At 36.3% G+C, this 22103-nt stretch overlaps 4 protein-coding genes and 1 long non-coding RNA gene across 6 annotated transcripts; 1 reads left to right on the forward strand and 4 right to left on the reverse strand.

Moving 5' to 3' along the window:
• Positions 1-1311: 1311 nt before the first annotated feature.
• On the reverse strand, positions 1312-5112 carry ube2nb (ubiquitin-conjugating enzyme E2Nb). The gene is made up of 4 exons (XM_039660737.2): positions 4954-5112; positions 2930-3176; positions 2658-2798; positions 1312-2016 (listed from the first exon to the last, which is right to left on the reverse strand). The coding sequence occupies exons 1-4, from the start codon at positions 4981-4983 to the stop codon at positions 1970-1972; spliced, it is 465 nt and encodes a 154-aa protein (XP_039516671.1). The 5' UTR covers positions 4984-5112; the 3' UTR covers positions 1312-1969.
• A 378-nt stretch (positions 5113-5490) lies between these two features.
• mrpl42 (mitochondrial ribosomal protein L42) lies at positions 5491-7387 on the reverse strand. 2 transcript variants are annotated; one of them, XM_039660741.2, is made up of 5 exons: positions 7100-7387; positions 6836-6893; positions 6249-6333; positions 5688-5851; positions 5491-5604 (listed from the first exon to the last, which is right to left on the reverse strand). In XM_039660741.2, the coding sequence occupies exons 1-5, from the start codon at positions 7176-7178 to the stop codon at positions 5559-5561; spliced, it is 432 nt and encodes a 143-aa protein (XP_039516675.2). In that variant the 5' UTR covers positions 7179-7387; the 3' UTR covers positions 5491-5558. The 2 variants fall into 2 exon arrangements, with proteins under 2 accessions (XP_039516675.2, XP_039516674.2); XM_039660740.2 differs by having other exon boundaries at positions 6836-6896; positions 7100-7384.
• Positions 7388-7715: 328 nt separating this feature from the next.
• On the reverse strand, positions 7716-13884 carry pwp1 (PWP1 homolog, endonuclein). The gene is made up of 15 exons (XM_039660705.2): positions 13704-13884; positions 13562-13620; positions 13080-13252; positions 12794-12879; positions 12531-12627; positions 11716-11826; positions 11479-11606; positions 10944-11008; positions 10769-10865; positions 10262-10323; positions 10063-10174; positions 9898-9988; positions 8953-9074; positions 8356-8461; positions 7716-8254 (listed from the first exon to the last, which is right to left on the reverse strand). The coding sequence occupies exons 1-15, from the start codon at positions 13767-13769 to the stop codon at positions 8172-8174; spliced, it is 1458 nt and encodes a 485-aa protein (XP_039516639.2). The 5' UTR covers positions 13770-13884; the 3' UTR covers positions 7716-8171.
• A 976-nt stretch (positions 13885-14860) lies between these two features.
• On the forward strand, positions 14861-16267 carry LOC148965121 (uncharacterized). Its single transcript, XR_016149809.1, has 3 exons — positions 14861-15269; positions 15801-15829; positions 16127-16267. It is a non-coding gene; the product is annotated as an uncharacterized LOC148965121 (long non-coding RNA).
• echdc3 (enoyl-CoA hydratase domain containing 3) lies at positions 16036-20321 on the reverse strand. The gene is made up of 5 exons (XM_039660717.2): positions 20123-20321; positions 18816-18937; positions 18641-18738; positions 17538-17738; positions 16036-16421 (listed from the first exon to the last, which is right to left on the reverse strand). Exons 1-5 carry the CDS (start codon positions 20251-20253, stop codon positions 16089-16091), a joined length of 885 nt encoding a protein of 294 aa, XP_039516651.1. The 5' UTR covers positions 20254-20321; the 3' UTR covers positions 16036-16088.
• Between the last annotated feature and the right edge of the window lie 1782 nt (positions 20322-22103).

A 22103-nucleotide genomic window follows, 5' to 3' on the forward strand; every position in this document is an offset into this window, starting at 1 on the left:
GCAGACATAACAAACGGCTCATTAGATATGAGAAGACAGAAACAAGAGGCTGTTTTGATTGCTCTCCATGTCCCAATCATATAAACGGCCTGCAGACAGACACAAACACAGGACGGAGAAACGTGCCTTCGCTTCTGCTGCCGTAACTGCAGCTCTGCACCACTGAGACAGTTATATAACCTGTCGAAAGCAAGTCGCGTGGAACAGAAGAGAGATAAGAGATACGTATACTGAACTTGATTCATAAATCCTGCGGCTCAAATGCAGTGGAAGTCCGAGACGAGTCCCATTCTAGCATGTAAAAAAGACATTACCAAACAGAACTTTCTTTTTAGAGTTGTATTGAAGAACTGATTGATGTATATTAGGTCTATCATTTTGTATACACAAATATTGAAAATATTGGCCTTCTAGATTGATCAAAAACATGGTTTAAAGGAGCCGGTCTCAAAACCAGATCAACTCTTTTTTTTATATATTAATTAATTGCAGATGTGAGCGTTCACATGAACACACTAGTAAGGCAGTGTATGTATGCCATTCTTGTTATGAAATTATTTGACCTTAAAGGTGCGTTCCATTCGACCGTAAGTGGACTGCGAAGTGGACTTCACAGGGTATTGCGCCATCTTAAGTCAGATTCCAATTCGAAGGGAACGAACATGTTCAGTTCGAAGGGCACTGCAAACAGCATAGGGAATAAGGGAACATCGATACATCACTTCACAGGAAGTCAGTGAAGTCCACTTCAACTGATATACCGTCTTCAGGGAGTAGGGAGCAGTGAACACTGCGTAGGGACCCTGTCGAATGGAACGCACCTTAACTGTTTTTTTTTTCAATTAATATCTCAAAATTTGAAGAAAAAAGGTCAGAATTGTGAGATAATCACAATTGCAAGATATAAACAAAGAATTGCGAGAAAATGAGTCAGAATTGGGAATTGTAAAATCAGATTTTATATTTTTACACGTTTCCTCATAATTTTGAGATATAAACTCACAACTGCAAATTATAAAGACCAAATTCAGAGAAAAAAAGTTATGTTTTATGACTCACAATTCTGACATAATTTCTCACAATTCCAAGTTTATAATTTGCAATTCTGATTGTTTTCTCAGAATCGCGATTTCATGTCTAAACTAGGAATTGTGAGAAATAATGTCAGAGTTGTGAAATATATACATAATTGTGAGATAAAAAGTAGTTTTTTACTTTTTAATTATGTGGCAAAAAACAATCAAGATTCAATAACAATCAGATTCGAAACTGAAAAAAAAAACCCCTCAGTAATAAAGAGAACAAACCAAATAACATAACAAAAAATATTTTTACTAAAACTGAACATTTACAGATTTAATTTTCCCAGACAAGCCATACATATTCCACACCAGCCTAAACACAAAGCTTTACACGCACGCACACACACGTTTTGTTTGTTTGGAACACAACAGCGTCAGAGCAGGTTCTGTCAGATAGGCCATGATTTAGACGGGTTCACCACATGCTTTTAATGAACTCAAGAGTTTCACAGGAAGGAAAAGGTAAAAAAAAAAAAATTCACATCATTTTGTCCCTGACCGAGAAGCAGCATAATTGCAACCCACGTTACCAGCCCCTCTACGCCCCATAACATAAAACTAACTAACAAAAATGAACCATCCACCTGGGTGTAGGGCCTGGATCCAGTGAAATCCACTGTATTAGACACGGTACTACCCATTCTGACAGGGTCCAGTGTAGTGACCACGCATCACTTCCTGGCCGAACCCAGAAGCAGAGAGATCATATAGTGGAGCGAACATTAGCTCTGAGCTGAACCACCCAAACGGCTGCAGTAGACGCTTTTCAATCGGATTTTTTTTTCGTTTGCTGTTTTAATTTGTCTGAGAAAGTGTTCTTTAAATGCAAAAGAAGACAGGAGGAGATTGTTCCACTTCTCTCACTTGATGCCACCCTATTTCTTCTTCTAAACTTCAATGTTGTTGCCGGCATAAAGCCTGGTCCATGTTCGGGCTGCGAGAGAAAATAACAACGGTTAAACAACAAAACAAATGTCGTGCACTTTTTACCTTCTGCGTCACATTGATTGTCATTGTTTTATTAAATCCAGCAAACAGGGAACCGATCAACGCCATCTAGTAATGTTCTCAAAACGTTAGCACACTATTTATATATTGTTCATTGATCTTGGACGTTCCTCTCACATTTTTTAAATGTTACTGCTTGTTTCGGAATGTTTGGAGAAAATTCAAAAGTAACATTCCGAAAATGTTTGCAAAATGATCAAACACTTAAACGTTCGAATAACCAAGAATTATTTTTAAATATGGGAGATTTGAACAGAAACCAACCATATTTGAATACTTAATTGTGTAAGTAATTTAATATAACCAATGCTTTGGCAATATAATTATTATTCTTTACCATATCAATAAATTTAAAATCTTGAAAAGCAATTAATATCATATGTACTTTATTTGGGTGAATCTCACAATACCTATCAGTAAAATCCAACTAATTGGAATGACAAAAAACTTGTTTTCCTGGGGGAAATGTGAGCTGAACATGTTTTTTTGTGTGAAATTCATCCACTTTACTACCAAAAATAGCATAGTAGTTATATAGGCACAATAACGCAGTCCCACAGATCTCACCGGTTTCAATGGCTTGAGCCTCGTTGCTCTTCCACTGTTCAGCTACATCATTGGCCAGCGGGTCATCCGGGTTCGGGGCGCTGAGGAGAGCTTGAATAGAGAGAAGCACTGTACGGATCTGGAGAGCTGGAGACCACTTATCTACGAGAGAGGAAGACCGGATCATATTTGACACCTCTAAATGATCAACAGGATCAAAACTTTGCTGAAAAAGCTGTCACACACAATCTCCAACTTAGCAATTATGCATATTATATCATCAGATGAAGCACCTTTCAGGATGTCCAGACAGATCCTCCCCAGTTTGTCCACATTGGGGTGGTAGATTTTGGTCATGAATCGGACCTTCGGGGCAGCCATGGGATATTCCTCCGGGAGGAACAGCTCCAGTTTGAACGTCCCACCCTCGAAGGGTGAATCCTGCGGGCCGGCGATGACCACGTGGAAATAGCGAGCGTTCCCCTCATCCGGCTCTGCTTTGATCCCAGGCACGGGCTCTGCCATCAAGCGCTGCGTCTCCTGTGGAGGGACAAGACACCGCAGGCTCATGGGTTCAAATGCATCAATGGATAGCATAAAAGCATCTGTCAAATGCATAAATGTAGGGGGACCATATTGTGATGACCAAAAACCAGGACACTAGGCCCGGCAAACAGACGGTCAAATGATACTCGAAGTTTACTCAAAGATGCCTTATTAATTTCAATGCATGTAAAGTAGGCTATGCCTCTGTACGGATGGAAAAATTTTATATTACAAGACACAAATTCAGATAGGCTTCTCAGAGGTTACTCAACATGTGTTATTATGACGGCTTTCAAAAATAATCAATGAAATAATGATAGAAATTATGTCTCTTCTTTCTATAAATAATAAATACCTCCAAACTGAACAAAAATAGCTCTCACAAATGAACTAACAAAATGTATTTCTATCTTTAGTTTTCTTCCTCTTTATCCTGTTTTTCTTCCTCATCCTCCTTGTCTGCCCATCTATATCTTTCCCAGCAGTTTTTTGGAAACCCAGGACATGTCCTGTTGGTCACCCTAATAAATGTGGATGTAAGAATTCAGATAAAGCTTTATTGGGTTTATTAAACCGCATCAAATGTTCAGGGGCACTTAGTAGCAAGCTAACTATTTCCCAGCTAACATTTTTTGGTCCCCAGAACGTTCAAAGATTTATTTTGTTTTAACATCTATTTTGCCTATTGTCAACATTGTTGCTGCTGATGCTTATAAATTATATGTATAATTTAGATATAAATTATATAATGTAATAATATAAATGTTTTTATTGTAATCTGAAGATTTAATTTAACATGAAAGAGGAGTGATTGTTATAAATAAAATGGTTTGTTCAGTTCATTTGTGTTGTAATAATTGTGTCAGTAGTATAAGAAGTATAACAGTAAATAAATATCGGGTTTTGCAAATCGGTTATCGGGCACATAAACATGCAAATAATCGGTATCGGTTATAAAAAATCAATATCGGTCGATCACTAGTTTTTTGCTGGGATTTCAACAAGCAGAACTGTACATTTCGAGATATGGAAATGAATCATGTATAATTTAGTTAATAGCAACCCTTTCAGGGTTTTGTGCACAGCTTTTCATGGACACCACATTTTTGATTTATAGCTGTGTATTAATTTTATAATACATTTAAGAAAAACAAACCCCAAAATGGCACTCTTGGTCTCTTTAATCGTCAGTCAGACTAAGTGTGCGGTTCTTAGTCAGGATAACCGCAGTCTGATCAATCAATCAAGAATGTGACGATGCAAAATGAGGAAGGTATCGGAAATAGATAATCAAATATTTACTTTATGAGTGTGAATTCATTTCCTGATTGCATGTAAACTCACATTGCTCAACAGATCACAGTATCCCACATCCAAATAATAACACTAACACACATTTCTCAAGTGTTTCCCACCGTAGCGCGCGAGATCTGCATCTGTAAACATGTTCATGTGTCATGCAGAGGCTTTAAACACACCCAGAAGCCCTCAGTGACAGGAGCATCGCAGCTCGCTCAGATATCACTGGCTTCTTAACAAACCACACATATCTGACGACATTGGTCCATGTTGCTCTTTCTATGAAGGTTATTTGCGCTTATTTTAGGAAACGTGCATGTTTAAAAACAGTGCGCGCGCGGGAGCCACCCTGCAGCAACGCGCGCTCGGGCCAGCAGCACGTGCCGTTTACGTTTATTTTTAACGCGTAGTTTTTAAAGCGCGTACAAATATCACAGCGGAACATATAAATGAAGCATTATGAGAGTTATACCTTAATAATTCTGCGGGGCAATCCAGCCATCTTGTTTTATTATTGCGGTTCACACCGTGGCCCGCTCCCTACTCCTCGCGTTGAGGTTGACAGCGCATGCGCGCAAGTCTTCCGGTGTACATGTCACCATCCGCTCCAATGGGTTTTCCGGGAAATGTAGTTTTTTACCTTTTCCCTTGGAAAAAACCTTTATTATATCATCTGATGTATTCCCTGCTTTTTAAAAAATACATGTTAATTCATTAAATTGGCATTTTATTGATAATTTTATTTTATATGCATGTCCTGATTATTTAGTTGTTGTTTTTTTTACTTAATTTTATGCAAAGCACAGTGAATTACCATTGTGTATGTGCTATATAAATAAATCTGCCTTGCCTAAATAAACGATCTAATAATTTGATCTTGTTACAAACAAAGTATGTTCATACTAGAGTGAAGTAATATCAGCACTCCATATTAAAACATTAAATTGCTTTCAAGTCAATCATTTTAAAAGTTCCCGTGAAGAAATAATAAAACACAACACACTGCAGCAACAGCCGAAGGAAGGGTTTATTTCATGCACAGCAGAATTCAATTCAAGACAGGAAAACCATCCAGAACTATCGGTCTTTGGGTGGATTTGGGTTTCTGCGTCTGGTGTGATACCTGAGGAAGAAAACAAATCCGTTCATACACACAGAAACCGCATTTTCTGCACCTGAGCTCTATTGCACAGAAGGCAAACTCACTGTCCGACGGGATACCAGCGGTGTTTGGTGGTGTAGAACATCTTGCTCAGTTCCTCGATGGTCGGGGCTTGTTTGTTATTTAAAACCTCTTTACCGAGTCTGGCTTTCAGCACCTGTTCATGAGTCTCTGCGGGATCACTGATGGCGTCGGGTCTGGCAATCGGCTGCAACAAACACACAAACATCACTATACAAAAATATTGTGCAAAAGTTCTTTTCCTTCAGTAATTCAACTTAAAAGGTGAAACTAATATATTATATAGACTCATTACATGCAAAGTAAGATATTTCAACCTTTATTTATCATTTTGAAGATTACAAATTCTGAATTAGAATATTGTGAAAAGGCATAATCATCAAAATTATAGCAAATAAAGGCTTGAAACATCTCACTTTGCATGTAATGAGTCTATATAGTATATTACTTTCACCTTTTAAGTTGAATTACTGAAAGAAATTAACTTTTGCACCATATTCTCATTTTTCAAATTTCACCTGTATAACATTACACAAACATTTCAGCTCTTCTGCACATGCATGAGGATTTTAGTGAGTTTGCACCTGTGTGAGCTCATAGGGTACGTCTTCTGTCGGATGGTAACAGACTATTGTGTTTCCATCGGATGTCACGGCGATTTCCACATTACTGAAACACAAATGAAACATTTTAGGTAAACGGCTCATTATGAGCAACAAATCACTTTATCTGATAGAGACGATGCCTGGCGTACAATAACAATATCATAATATATATATATATATATATATATATATATCAAAGGCGAACAATTAAATGCGCATTTATGAAAAGTGCCATTTTGTAAATAAAGTGGTAAATTATATATTTTTTTTGGCCAAAAAGCACTTGTGTCACTGAGGTTAAACCCATTTTTTACAGTCTATGGTTAAACCCCTTGAGACACATGAATTACTTATAATAATGTCTTAGTACCGTACTGTTCAAGGGTTTGAAAGTGGTAGTTGAGTAGACTGTCAATGGAGGGCCAGAAACCTTCAGATTTCATCAATAAGATCTTCGTTTGTGTTCCGAAGATGAACAAAAGTCTTACGGGTTTGGAACGAGTAAGTTAAATGATGACAGTACTTTCATTTTTGGGTGAACTATCCCTTAAATAATAAACACGAACCTTTTGTCACTGAATGGACCTCTAACTGTAGACTTGTTGTGAGATGACAGACATATTCCTGCTTAGAATGAAAAACAGTCCATTTTAGTACCATCTTATAACCTCTGAATTGACTGCATACTCATTAATACGGTCTGGAAATGTCACAGTGTTGTAGGTTAAACAGGATCACACAGTGCTTCACTGTGAGTGTGTTAGCAGCGGCTACATTTCAGATTATTAATAAACAAAATGTTTGTTTGTTTTTTGTAGGAGAGAGCTCACCTCTGATTTGTTTGATATTTCTGCAAGTATAGACTCGGTTAAACAGGTTAGCGATCCTGCTGATGTGACCCGACGCCATGCTTTCCGTTTTGAACTCAATCAGAGGAAGAGAAATTACAGACAAGACGAGTCCTGAGTGGGAGGAACACAACAGTTTTGTGACGTTTGCGGTCTGTATAACTGAATTAATCCGTGTTTTTATTCTCTTTTATGCGTTTCGTTTAGTTTTGTGGTTATAATACAAATTGTCCAGCAATTCGATTTAAAATATGCCATGAGATTTGAATGAAGTTCAACGAGGAATTCAGTCATTTGAACTTTAGAGCGCCTACTACCGGTAATAATCAAGTGTGTTACACAAATATTCTTCCGGGTAGGAAACTTAGATAGATGGGTAGGAACGATAGACAGATCGACAGACAGGGATAGACATTCATAATTTTATGAAGAATTTTTTAAAGGGCGTAAAATAATAATAATCTTTAAACACCAACAGTACCACAATTGCCCACTGAATAGCAGCAAAATAGAGACAATTCATATTTCATATGTTTTGTTTCCCCAATGTCTATTAATTTCTGAAAAAGTCTAAATCAAGAAATACAAAGACAAGCAGTTCTCTGGGATTCCACAGTTTTATTCATTGTTATTGATATAGCAACTGCAATTTCATTATCCCAAAAAAGGGAAACCAATATTACAAATTATTCATCATAATTATTCATACACTTCCTAAAAAGAGGAAATATGGAAAGAAAGTGAAATCTGCAAGCTTAGAGGAGATATTAAAATTCCCTCTTAAAGGAAACTACAGTCTGTTCGGTTTCAAACAGCAAAGATCTGATATCGATGTGTGTGTATGTATGTATCTATATATATATAAATATATATACACACACACACATATATATACACACATGCATATACATATATATCTCAGATATCTCATATATCAGATAAACACATTGAGAATCTTTTCATATTGCGTCATCTGATGGCATAAATATGTTCTGCATGTTGACAGTGGCAGTGATCCATGATCCATTGATTCAGTCTCTGGTTATGTTTGTTGTTATGAAACCTCCATGTGACTCCCTGACGCTCCAGAGACTGTATCCGCCACCAAACGATCGCGACTGCCGAAAACCTCCGCAACTGGAGACACAACAGAATACAGTGAGCAACACATGAAGAAAAGCCTGATGGCTGGAGACTCATACACACACACACACACATATATATATATATTTATATACCAGCAGCGACGTCACTGATGTCCCAGACACGCAGTCCGTCTCTCTGTCCCCCGAATGCATAGACGAAGGGAAGATCCGGACAGCAGGAGCCGCAGAACAACACACCCTGACAGAGAGAGAGAGAGAGAGAGTCCTGTGTTAAAGGTGCAGTGTGTAATATTTAGGAGGATTTGTTGACAGAAATGCAATATCATAACATAATATTTCAGTGGTGTATAAAAACCTTACATAATGAACCGTTATTATGTTATTGGCTTAGAATGAGCATTTGTGTCTACACACACCGCTGGTCAACTTATATTGATATTTCTACGGTGGCCCTAAACGGACAAATGCGTTTCGTCACTGTGTTGTTCTTTGTGCGAAGAAGCGAACCAAAGTCAGATGAACACAATGATCACGTAACAATAATACGTTTTACTGAATAATTAAGTAAACAATTTCTTAATTTATCTTTGTAAAGAAACCTCATTGCTTAATTGGCTACTCTGCTGTCTCAGACAACACCACTAGATGCTGCTGAAAACCCCACACTGCACCCTTTAAAGCCTGAGAGACAGTCGTGTGTTAGAGCTTCACAACAGAACAGATACTCACCATCTTCATGTCTCTGGAGTGGATCAGGTTGGGTTTGTCTCCGAGAATGTCCCAGATCTTCACGTGTTTGTCCGCTGAGGACGTGACGAGACAGCCTCGGATCTGACTGCTTAGGTCCATCCCTGCGGCACAGTCACACCAGGGTCACTTTCTGCTCTTATTTGTACATTTTATTTTCATTTTAGTTGAAGTACACCAAGTTAAACGAAAATAAGAAGTGTTGCATAAATAATGTAAGTTTGTTTTTTTAATATTTTTTATTTCAGTAAATGTATATACTATTAATAGTATTAATATTTATCAATAAAATAAGAAAATTACAATAAAACAAGATAGTTTTTTTATTAATATTGAGAATATTTAGTTTCTTTTTATTTGAACGTTTTAGGTTTATATATATAGAGAGAGTATATATACACACATACACAATTTGAATATTTTTTTTCTGGTTTCATTTTTATAATTTTTCTTAAATATGTCTACAGGGCTTTTAATTTAATTTTTCTTTATACAGTGTATATATATATATATATATATATATATATATATATAGGTTTTATTTGTTTATTTTCGTTTATTTTTATATTTATTTTATTGTTAACTTTTAGTTTTAATTTGAGATATTTTTTTTAATATTTTGAATAAGTTTTATTTTAAAATGTTCTGTTATCATTTTAATTTGAAGGTTTTTGTTTCCTCTTTTTATTTTTGTTTTGTTTTAAACTAAACTGAAAAAAGTTTTTCATAATCCATTTTATTTCAGTCAATGCCTATTTTATTAAAAAAAAATGTTATGGTTTCACTTTTAGTTAATGATATTAAATAGTTATATAATAGTTGATATACAGTTATTGTTTTTATTTTACTTATATTTTAATTCAAGTTATTTTAATTTAAGTCTTTTAGTCAATGTTTATTTGAGGTTATTTGAGCGACTGTACCGACCTGAAACCTCCCCGTCATGCGCTCTCAGCGTGAACACGGCTTTATCCGAGCGAGCGTCCAGACAATAAATGAAGCCGTCATCTGTACTCGCCTGCAACACACATCACTTGTTACTCCAGGTCAAAGTTCACATTAAACATCAGTTTCTCAGGCTCAGTTTCTCACCAGGAAGTGACACGGAGAGAAATGGTCCCAACAGACGCGCTCCACCTGTCCACTGAAGCGCCAGATCCGATGGCTGTCGTTCGGACTCCGGCAGTCGTACAGAACCGCTGACCTGTGACACACAACGTTCTGATTGGTCAGGCTCATTCGTGCTGCGATCTGATTGGTCAAGTCATACGGCAGTGACATCGTGACCTACTTGTCATATGATCCACTGACGAGTGTTTGAGCCTCAAACGGGTGAAACTTCAGCGTCTGAACCTGCGATGGATGATAAGAGCATATGATCAGAATAAACAACTCTCCTGAAATACATGATTCTGATTGGTCAATGGTGTTTGTGAAATGTGTGTGTAAAATAATGATGTTATTTGATAATTTTTCCATAGCTCTGTTAGTTTCACACATCACGTATCTCTTTATCTCTTTATGTATTTGGTGTTTCAACACTGATAATAATCATAAATGAATCTTGAGCATCAAATCCTCATATTAGAGTGATTTCTGAAGGATCATGTGACACTGAAGACTGGAGTAATGATGATATATTCAGCTTTGATCACAGGAATAAATTACACTTTACTGTATATTCACATAGAAAACAGATGTTTTAAATTCTAATAATATTTCACTATTTTTACAGTATTTTTGATCAAATAAATGCAGCCTCGGTGAGCAGAAGAGACCCTGGCGTGTGTGTTTGTACCTTATCCGTGTGTTTGGTGAGGGTCGCCGCTGGTTTTCCCTTCTCCAGATCCCACAGGATCACAGTCTCATCCGCAGACGCGCTCGCGAGAACATTCCTGCAACACACACACACTCCATCAGTCACAAAGACAAGCACTTCAGGAGAAGGTTCAGGAAAGCTTGAGACACGTCACCTGACCAGCCGGTTCCAGGACAGATCCAGCACAGAATCCGAGTGTCCGTCGACGGGCTCCGCCGCCTGGGAAACAGATCCACTTAAAGGGTTAGTTCACCCAAAAATGAAATTTGTGTCATTAATGACTCTCCCTCATGTCGTCCCAAGCCCGTCAGTCCTCCGTTCATTTTCAGGACACAGTTAAGATATTTTAGATTTAGTCCGGGAGCTTTCTGTTCTCTGATGACGAGGGCGGGGCTTAACCTGTCACTCGCATGAGATCAGCCAATAGCAAACCACAGCCATCCAATCAATTCCCCACGGACAGAATCAAGCCCCGCCCACATTCGTTCTTGTTCGAGAAGCGTTTCACTCGGATTTATGGGACAACAGAGAAGAAAACCTGTGCAACTTCAGCCATGCCGACTTTAATCATATAAGCCACCTCTGTTTTTATTGTTTTGTATGACATTACATCATCAAGTGAAAATAAGTGTTTCTAACGTTAATATAAATGATATTAACCAGTTGGATGATTGAATGCACTGTATCACCTTCTTTGCTTTCTTCTTCTTCTTCTTCTTCTTGCTGCCGAGGGAGAAAGCCGGCTCTAAACAGTCCACGACATCCAGATCCCAGACGTCGATCACCGGCGTCATGTTTCCCACCGCTGCGTAATTCCCTGGAGAATAACATCAACACACACTCGTATCACACACTTTACCCCCTTCTTTTTCAATCCTTTAAACCCTTTCCTGCAACACAAGATATTATTATAATCAAATCCTCACCGTGTCCTTCCTCTGGGTTGGGGTCAAAGTTCAGCCACTCCACACACAGCGGATACGCGGGCAGCAGGACGTCATGATGCACGTACAGAGAGTCCTCCTCAGAGTTATACACTGAACACACACACACACAGACGAGATCTTCAGGGTTATTATATTACTGGAACTAAAAAATCTGTTACTTGAAATAAAATACATGTTAACTGTCACTGTTGATGAAGAAACATTAAGTTTAATGTCATGAATATCAAATTAATAAAATTAATATTAATAAAATGTCTAATTTCTATGTGGTTTCACTTCAACTCAAAAAATAGATTTTAGTAATCGATAACATTAATATAAACATTTACCATTTCCATTTAGTTCAACTTGATATAAAATGAATAAATAGATTTTGTATTAATTAATAAAAAGTTAAGATTAAAAAAAATACATAAATTATATAAATTTCTCTTTTTTAATTTTAAATTCATTAATTTGACTTAATTAAGAAACATTAAATGAAAAACTACATAAACATTTCTTATTTTCCATTTAATTTAACTTGATTAATATCAAAATTAAAAACATTTATTTTTTTCGAAGAATTAGATAAATAAAAATTTAATAAATAAACATTAAAAAAAAGAGAACTAAAATAATAAGACAAAACATACAAGAAAATTACTTTAATAATTATCATTTTTAAAAGGAAAACAGAAAATAGAAATATTAAAGAAAAACTGTAATGGCATCTGAATGATCGTAAAACAACACCGTGTGTGTATGTGTATGTGTCTGTGAGTGTGAGAGTGTGTGTGTCAGGTGTAGGTCACCGTAAACATCCAGGTTACAGCAGTCTTTCTCAGCTCGTCCTGCTAGAATCAGGTTATCTGAGGATTTAATCTGAAAATCCTCTCGCTCGTACTGATCCTACAAAACACAGCGCTGGTCAGATGTAAACACACACACACAACCCTGAAACGATGATCGATCAAATCAACTGAAAACACAGAGAATAGAAAGGAGCGAACGCAGACCTCCAGAAAGTGTGTCATTCATCAAGTCAGTGTGTGTGTGTGTGTGTGCGTTTCCTCACCGTGTCTTTGAGGGTGATGTACGGGTCTTCTTCATTGGTGCCAAACACTGTCAGTCCTGCCAGACTGTCTCCAAGATTAGATGTCGCTGCACAAGAGAAGAAGAGCTGAAAATCATCAAATCATCAAGCCAGGATATTATTTACAGTAATATAACACTTGTGTTAGTTCATCTGAAAAAAGAAAGTCGTATACACCCAGGATGGCTTGAGGGTTATGGGATCACTTTTGGGTTTAGGGCAGATAGATCAGTCAAGGGAAGAATAATGTGTGCTCTTCATCACATACCGATGTCTTCTTCATCATATTTGTCTAGTCCGTACTCTGCAAGATCATCCTCTTCCTCGTTCGCATCTTTCTCCTCTTTTATTTCTTCACTCTCAGTCAGAGCTGCTGATGTTTCTTCACTGATGTCCAGACCACCTTCATCAACCTTCTCATCATCATCATCATCATGATCCCTGGAGAAATCACAGAGAAGTTTACTCAAACTAAACAGCTGAACGTAAACAAAATATATATTATATGAAATAATTCTCACTCAAAATTGCTGGAAAATCAAAGCCTAAACAAATATGAAGAGTATATCAGAAAAAAGTTGCCCAGATTAAAGGTTTTAAAGTGAAAAACAGGGTAAAATGGCAATTACACTGGTGGTTGACAGGGTAATATTGACAATATTATTGTTACTGTTTACCAGTTTTAAATTGTAACTTATCTCGTTCATAAGGTAGCAGGTGTCAGATTCAGTCTGAGCAGGTAAAACTCACTGTAACTCATCTTTAGCCTCTGATATGATGCGTTGCAGCTCTTCTTTGCTCAACTCCACCTGAAATAAAGAGTTTATTCGAGTTACACGTGTGCGATGCCACAGAAACAAGCGGTCTAAACTCAATCACGTGACAGACTCACCTTATCAGGCGTTTCTTTAGCGATGCCCCGCTTCACCCAACCGACACACGTTATTTGAGAGCTCATGGTTGATTTGTACAGATTTATGATGATAAAACACAACACACGAGGATTCCCCGAGCTGCAGTTGTCAGTGCGACGCACAGTGATGACGTCACAGTCGTGCCAGGCCGCAGAAATAAAATTGCCTAGAGCGGAAAGTTGCGCTAGCATGTTATGTGTGCTAGTAACAGGATAGTTCACATAAAAATAAAAATACAGTCATGATTTACTTGATCTAATGTTGTTTCAAATCTGTATGAATTTCTATCTTCTGCTGATCTAAAAAGAAGATATTATGAAGAATGTCGGCAAGCAAACTAACTTGTTTTGTTTAACCCTAAAACTGTATTCTGGACAAATGTGGGCAAAATAGTTTTGATTTATTTAAAAAAAATACTTCCCTTGATCTGAACGGTACAAGACTTGGCTACTTTTCCTAAGTTTGCCTCCTGAACACACACATTTTTTTTGTTTTTTTTTTTGACTCAATTCTACAATGTTGGGTGAAAAAAAACCCTCCTTAATCTTGTATTTGTGTCAAAAATGGGCACCCATAGAAATGAATGGGAAAAACTGTAATTTACAGCATTCTAAAATAAGTCAAAATAAGACACCACAGGAGGGCGTTTTAAATCAAAATTTAAACAACAATTATACTACTAAATACATAAATAAAAGGGGCCATGTGTTTCATATGATAACGAACAATTGAAATCAATGTAAAATAATGTAATGCAAAGTTTTCCTCTGACTTGAGTTAACTAGAATTGAATCATATCATAGGTAGAAATAATTAACAGGACTGTAATTCGCATGAATTCACCACAGTTCGATCATTAGACTTTTAAAAATTATATTATGTATTTGTTTATTTTAACAAAACGGGGGCAGTACAATACACAGAGAATGATACAATCAATTTTTCATAATTTTCCCTTGGGTTATACATCCAATAATATATTTCATTTTAAAACTACATGTTTGCCAGATGTTTTGAATGATCTATCAAATGATTTTAATCAATGCAAATAATTTAATAAAAGGTTTTTAACAGAAATGAAATAATTAACAGCAGTGTAATGCACATCATTCACCACAGGAGGGCGTTTAGACGAGTTCGCTAATATGAAAGTGGAGTCATCTTGTTTTCAGATCCAGATCAGAAGAATGGCACGTCTGACATTGGCTGAACTTTAATTCGATGAGCAAAACGATGCCAGATCAACATTGTTTCAATGTCAGTTTGCTATCAGGGAAAGTTCCCTACAAAGGGACACAAAGACACCAACTGCAGGAGCAGAAAGTGAACAGATCCAAAACTAGGCTTTGTAAATAGCCCAGCCAGCTGCAGCCACTGACGAGTAGGAGCTCCAAGATCCAATCAGCCGTTGAACCACCAATCAGCTGCTGGAATGGTTTTTGAAGCCATCTTACCCATAGAAATCTATATAAAGGCTAGATATGTCGTCCACGATGCTGGCCAATGGAGGTTGACGTCTGCACCTGGCGGCCATCTTGTCACAGGCAACTCGCTCACTCGTAACATTGTGTTAATGGTGCATGTACTATTTAAATGACCATAACTTGCTCAATTTTCTACCGATTTTCAAACGGTTTGTTTTGTTATAAACGCATTTAAACGCAGATGCATTTATGACAAAAAAAGTGTATAAATTCCATTCCAAATAAAATATGAAACGTTATTTCTGAATGTTCCCTGAACAGCGTCCAGTTGTTTTAAACGTTTAATAGAACTTAAAATGATCACTTTACAAACTTTATTGGAACATGTTACATTTTATACAAGTTTTACCAAACAGACTCTTAACAAACCTACTGTTTATGTTAGTTTACAATTAGTTAATTGGTTACTTATCTTGTAAGTGTGTCTGTGCTTGAGGATCAACTGATGGAAATAACCCAAGAAATACCTCAGTTTCTTATAGTGTGTCTTTATGATGTTCAGCTTGTTCATATGATAATGTTGTGTTTCATATTCTCTTGATGTTGACTTGGTTTTCTAGATGACCATCTTGTCCCTTCTTTCTCTCACAGCATGCAACACTGCAGAAGCTCTCGTCAATGTAAGTTTAGTTCCTCACATGTTCAAATCACCACCAACCCTTAATCACGCTGTGTTTTCACCTGTATTGTGAGTTTCACAATGAATGAGTTAGTGTTATGCATGAAGAATGTGTGTTTGTGTGCATTGTTTTTATTTATTTATTTTTTATTTTGACTGTTTTTTTGCTTCAAGAGAAGCAGTTATTGAAGGACATGGAATGCATGATTGTGAACATGTGACACCACATTGTTTATTACCACCTCTTTATATAAATGATGTCACATGTGTGCTAGCTCATCAGTGTTGCTCCACACAGGCCTGCGCTTCTCCAGGAACGCCCTGACGCCCTCCTGCCCGTCCCGCAGCGCCAGGTTCTCCACCATGGCAGCAGACGCACAAACGTACGCCTCGTCCCGGCCCTCGGACATCTGTCTGTGAAACACACTCTTCCCGAGAGCCACCACGGGCCGGCTGCACTCACACACACGCCTGGCGATGGCCAGCGTCTGCTCCTCTAACTGCTCCTCACACACCACTTTACTGAGGAGCCCGTGAAGAAGAGCGTCCTGAGCCGAGATGGGGCGGCCCGTCAGCAACATCTCCATAACCACCTGGAGAAGACGGAGACAGGGGTCAAGACTCATACTTGCTGAAATTCATTACTCTAAATATTAGCAACTTGTGTTTTAAAAAAACAATTATCAGTTTACAGTCAAATTGTAAATTACAACAGTCTTTTTTTAAATAATTGGTTAAAATAATATTATAATAATCATTAGTTTCATTGTATGGTTTGATAATAGTATCAAATGTTATTTTTTATAATACAACCGTAATTTTTCAGTCTTCTTGTTTATTAGTTTAAATAATAATGATGTTATTATATGGTTTGATAATATTAGAATTATTATCAATCAAATATTCCCTTTTTAATTTACAGTACAATTTCAATTTACAACAGTAATATATTTTAGTCATTTTTATAATTGGTTAAAAGAATAATTATTTTTTGTAAATAATTACATTATTATATTGTTTGATAACAGTATTTGATATAATCGTCAGATATAATTTTTTACTAATTCAAAACTAATATTTCAGTCTTGTTTGTAATTGAGTTAATATTAAGTTTGGTCAATGGTTTGATTATTTTATAGTACAATTTTTACAGCATAATTTAATTTTTTTAACAGCAGTGTATTTCAGTCTTGTTTTTATAATTGGTGTTATAATAAAAAATATTGATTTTTACAATAAAATTGTACTTTACAACAGTAATATAAAAGTTAAAATAATGTTAATAACAATAAATCATTATTTGGTTCTATTATATTTGATAATATTATAATTTTTCAATAATAATAATTAAAAATATATTTTTGCAGTGCAATAATCATTTACAAAATCATTATTTTTATAATTAGTTAAAAAATAATAATCATTGTATTATTATGCCTATTGTTATTTTGTTAGTATTAATTATTATTAGTGCTGTCAAATCGATCAATCGCAATTAATTGCATCTAACATAAGTATAAATATTTAATATATGTATGTGTGCGTGTATATAAACTTTTTTGTTGGATGCGATTAATCAATTTGACGACACTATTATTAATGTGTCCTTAAACTGTTATTTCTTTAAAATATGATCTTCTTTAGGCTCATTAAGGTTTTCTAACGACCCTCGTTTAATTAATCGTTGTGACGCCCTAGAGGAGGATCACCTTTCTGGGCAGCGCTCGCCCGATGGCCACTGCCGGCGTGGAGCAGAACAGTCCGACGCTCACGCCAGGAGTGGCGAAAGTGGATTTATCTGTGGCGACAGCAATATCACAGCTGGCAACTAACTGGCAACCCGCCGCCGTGGCAACACCGTTCACCATAGCGATGACCGGCACCGGGAGATCCTGAATCAGGGTCATGACCTTTGAGAAAGTTAGAGTTATTCAAATGCACTGACCATATACTGTAAAACAAGATGGACTTCACTCTCTAATATGGTTCAAAGATTTAGGACCTGCTTCTGCGCAGTAGTGTGTGTGTGTGTGTGTGTGTGGAGCCGATATATCAAGGTCCCGCACACACACACTCGCAGAAGTGGCTAGTACAAGGTTTACTGTGTGAAATAAACAGTTATGAAATAGAAATTAAAGTTTAAGGAATCATGACGTCACATTCCCGTCTGTATAGCATCAAATAACTAACTAAGACCAAACTTATTTAAAAACATTTAAACTTAAATCATCGTGATAAAAATAAACTACCTAAAATGACAGAACATTTTTTGGAAGAAATGCATTTGACGTGACACACACACACACACTCGGCCCTCTTCTGTTCTGAGGGCTCGTATAGAAACTAAAAAGAAATTCCAGGACTTTTCAAGCTCTACTTTTTTGGTTTTCAAGGACCATAATCAGAGATCACACTTATCAAACAATATCAGGATTATTTAAACTTAAATTACAGTTATAAGGTATCCAAAATACAACTTTAAGTACAATTTAATAGTCTTAATATATATATACTGTATATATATTAAATACAAAGTTTATAATGGCTATTCTTTTTTTTAATAATTATTTGATATTATAATCTTGGTGTACTTCATATCGAGGAGTTGTGATGGGGGTTTATCATTTTGCCTGAATATATTGTATTTGTTCTTTCGAAAACATGTAATTTCATATTGTACTTAAATAAGTCAAACACTTTTCAAGCACCTCCTTATAAATTTGCCTGTTTTCTAGGCTTTTCCAGGATTTACATTTCAACAAGTCAAATTCAAGTTCTTTAAGCACCTTGTGTACAGTAAGTGACCTCTGACCTCTGAGCAGGTCTGGAACACCTTGATGTGATGCTCGCGACCCCGGGCAGAGGTCAACTCCCCAAGGTCATGACCCGAGGAAAACACAGGACCCCGTGCTGCAGAGAAAGACAGAGTTAGTGTGTGTGTGTGTGGTTCTGAACGCATCTTTCTCTAGATTGACTGAATGTTTTGCCTGATATGATGATGACGCGCAGGTCTGGTGTGTGTGAGTCTGTCAGGAGGTTTTCTCTCAGAGACTCCAACATAGACAGAGACAGAGCGTTCCTCTTCCTGGGGTTGTTCAGGATAATCCTCCTGAAACACACACAAACACACACCAGATCGGATCTGATGCTTCAATCTAAACACTGATTCCTGAATCATAGGGGTGTAACGATTCCCTCATGTCATGATACTGAACGACACAATATTACAGCGATACTCCAAAACATTTGATAAAAGATGAACAAAAAATGTCCTGTTAATCAAAATGTTAATTTGATATTACATTATGGGTGTAAATGAATAGACTTGGACTTGGTGCTGAAACCCAATGAACAATAGAGACACCAGAATAACAATATTCATGATCCTGAAGCTGAAAATATCATTATTTTAGACGAATGCTTGCACTCTTTCACTGCGTACATTTATTTACAATAATGTATAGGCCACTTTTACTGTAACAACACATGTGGCATTATCAGGACACACTAATATACATTATTATACATTATATACAGTAGTTTAATGGAGTACTGACACTAAAACTCTGAAAACTTGATTTTTTCCCTCACAGTAATTATTATAGTTCTAAAACTATGGAATGAAGTGAGCAAGTTTAAGTCCATTCAAAATATTTTTACCTGATGAAATATAATATACAGTGCTCAGCTTTAGTGGGAAAATGCATATTCTCCTCAATAACACACAAAAGCACACAATATTCAACCCTAATAAAGTTGTCAGATGTTTTGCTTGTGCTTACAATCAATTAAAGTCAATGCTTTTGGTTATTTTGGCAATTTTGCGTTGTGCTTATTATCGTTTGGTGTATTTCATTTATTACTGAACAATTGTGGACTATCGGTACATTTATTAATGACAATATCTACCAAATGTAACCATAACTCTTATTTTAGGACACTATGAATCTGCTTCACCAACCCTTTTTTAATGAATTTCAAAAGAATTTGGACACCATTTCATCTTCAGTAAATAAGAAAGCAAGTAGAACGACTTACATTTGCAGTGCCTTTGATTTGTATAGTTTGATGTAAAAAAAATATATTATTTTCGTTTTCTTCATTTATTATGAATTTTTTTTCTGTCGTTAGCAATTAATTCATTTTTTCTTCGGTGTATTACAATGGGTGTATTTTTGTTCAATTTTTTGAATACACAAAAAGTGAGTATTATAAACGTGACAACTTTTTTTAGCCTTAATAAAACAAATACTATCGAGCGATGAGGGTTAGAGGTCACGCCAGAAGTTTGCACCTGATTCCATCCTGCTGTTTTCTGACGGTCAGAGAGGAAGAATCGGAGCTCATCTTCCTCATCCAGATCCTCCAAAACTCCCCGCTGGACTTCAGAAGGTTTGACGCTTTGTAAATCCCGCGTACAGTCATATTTAATCACTGCAGAGAAAGTAAATAAGTACGGGGTAGTGAAGACAGTGACTACGCCGGAAGTGAATTTCAGCTGTTCTTCAAAATAAAGGTCTTGTTTTTTTTACATGGAACATTTGCCAACAAATACATCGCGGATCAAAGTCCATATTTTGCTATATTCAACACAAAATAACTTAAAATAACATTAACATGTTATCGCTGCATATTTTATTATGTTGTGACAGTGGGCCATTTATTCGCGCGCTTATACATTTTTCTGTTATTAAAACGTCTGAATCAACGAGGCTTTAAAAGAATATTCTTAATCAAACTAGTTTTCCTCTAGAGTTATTGCTGTAGAAAAAAATGTTGCAGTGGTGTAATTCACACATTTTACCACAAGGTGGCGTTTTAAATTAAAATTTAAACAACAATTATACTACTAAATACATAAATAAAAGGGGTCATGTGTTTCATGTGATAACGAAAAATTTATTTAATATGAAATCAATGTAAAATAATGTAATGCAAAGTTTTCCTCTGACTAGAGTTAATAAGAATTTAATCATATTATAGGTAGAAATAATTAACAGGACTGCAATTCGCATGAATTCACCACAGTTCGATCATTGGACTTTTTAAAATTATATTATGTATTTGTTTATTTTAACAAAACGGGAGGCAGTACAATACACAGAGAATGATACAATCAATTTTTCACAATTTTCCCTTAGGTTATACATCCAATAATATATTTCATTTTAAAACTACATGTTTGCCAGATGTTTTCAATTGTCTATCAAATTATTTTAATCAATGCAAATAATTTAATAAAATGTTTTAACATAAATTAAATAATTAACAGCAGTGTCATGCACATACTTCACCACAGGAGGGCGTTTAGACGCGACAACTCCTGCGCAAAATGAACCTTTGGTCTAATTACACATTGCTACCTAGTCAACCGTTATCTGAGATCACGACAACATAACAAGGGTCCCTACATTCAAACCGAAGCATTGAGAACTTTGTCAGTGTCCATACAGTTTAATAAGAAGATATTGTATACACACAGTCAACTTCGCGAATACAGGAAGAAGCCATCTTTGAAAAATAGTCTCTACCAGTCGATCTACGAGCGCCGATCCAAGTGCGCTGAACTGTGCAGAATCTCATATGGTCCGTTGTTTCCAGAAGAAACACAAACCGTTTACTTCTCTTGAATATGTACATGTAGACTACTGTTCGCGCTCACCTTATCACCTTATTCACATCTCACCAGCGCACTTGTTCGCAGATCGGCGCTCGTAGATCGACTGGTCGAGACTATTTTTCAAAGATGGCTTCTTCCTGTATTCGCGAAGTTGACTGTGTGTATAAAATATCTTCTTATTAAACTGTATGGACACTGACAAAGTTCTCAATGCTTCGGTTTGAATGTAGGGACCGTTGTTATGCTGTCGTGTTAGTGTGGGGCTATTTTGAGCCTTTTTAGTGGTAATAACAAGCAATTTTTATTTGTCATTACTCCATGCCCTATACTAGCATTATACTAGCATTAAAGGCTAAACTGTTTTTAGAGATAAAACTATTTACATTCGGCAATCATTAAAACAAATCTCAGATAACGGTTGACTAGGTAACAATGTGTAATTAGACTAAAGGTTCATTTGCGCCGGAGTTGTCCTTTAATGTATATTATAGATACAAGAATATATTTCTACTAAACAAAAGTGAACTTTTGCAGATATTTTACTATCTCACGTTAAATTAATAACTTATCAAATAATGTGAAAATAATGTAAAGTAATTTAGTGCAAAGTTTTCCGGTGCAGCAGTGTAATTCACACAGTTCACCACAGGAGGGC

The sequence above is a fragment of the Pimephales promelas genome, chromosome 24 (genome assembly GCF_988280905.1).
Source record: "Pimephales promelas chromosome 24, fPimPro1.hap1.1, whole genome shotgun sequence".
NCBI lineage: Eukaryota > Metazoa > Chordata > Actinopteri > Cypriniformes > Leuciscidae > Pimephales > Pimephales promelas.

Coding starts and splice junctions, on each gene's coding strand:
- pwp1 (XM_039660705.2), bottom strand. CDS start 13,769: ATGAGCTCTCAAATAACGTGTGTCGGTTGGGTGAAGCGGGGCATCGCT. Junction 11,009..11,478: donor AGAAGAAGAAAGCAAAGAAG/GTGATACAGTGC, acceptor TCTGTTTCCCAG/GCGGCGGAGCCCGTCGACGG. Junction 9,989..10,062: donor TCTCTCCGTGTCACTTCCTG/GTGAGAAACTGA, acceptor TGTGTGTTGCAG/GCGAGTACAGATGACGGCTT.
- echdc3 (XM_039660717.2), bottom strand. CDS start 20,253: ATGACTGTACGCGGGATTTACAAAGCGTCAAACCTTCTGAAGTCCAGC. Junction 18,938..20,122: donor AAACAGCAGGATGGAATCAG/GTGCAAACTTCT, acceptor TGTGTGTTTCAG/GAGGATTATCCTGAACAACC. Junction 18,739..18,815: donor GCGCGTCATCATCATATCAG/GCAAAACATTCA, acceptor CTTTCTCTGCAG/CACGGGGTCCTGTGTTTTCC.
- mrpl42 (XM_039660740.2), bottom strand. CDS start 7,178: ATGGCGTCGGGTCACATCAGCAGGATCGCTAACCTGTTTAACCGAGTC. Junction 6,897..7,099: donor AAATATCAAACAAATCAGAG/GTGAGCTCTCTC, acceptor TTTCATTCTAAG/CAGGAATATGTCTGTCATCT. Junction 6,334..6,835: donor GGTCCATTCAGTGACAAAAG/GTTCGTGTTTAT, acceptor TTTGTGTTTCAG/TAATGTGGAAATCGCCGTGA.
- ube2nb (XM_039660737.2), bottom strand. CDS start 4,983: ATGGCTGGATTGCCCCGCAGAATTATTAAG. Junction 3,177..4,953: donor TGCCCCGCAGAATTATTAAG/GTATAACTCTCA, acceptor GTCCCTCCACAG/GAGACGCAGCGCTTGATGGC. Junction 2,017..2,657: donor GGCTCAAGCCATTGAAACCG/GTGAGATCTGTG, acceptor TTTCTCTCGCAG/CCCGAACATGGACCAGGCTT.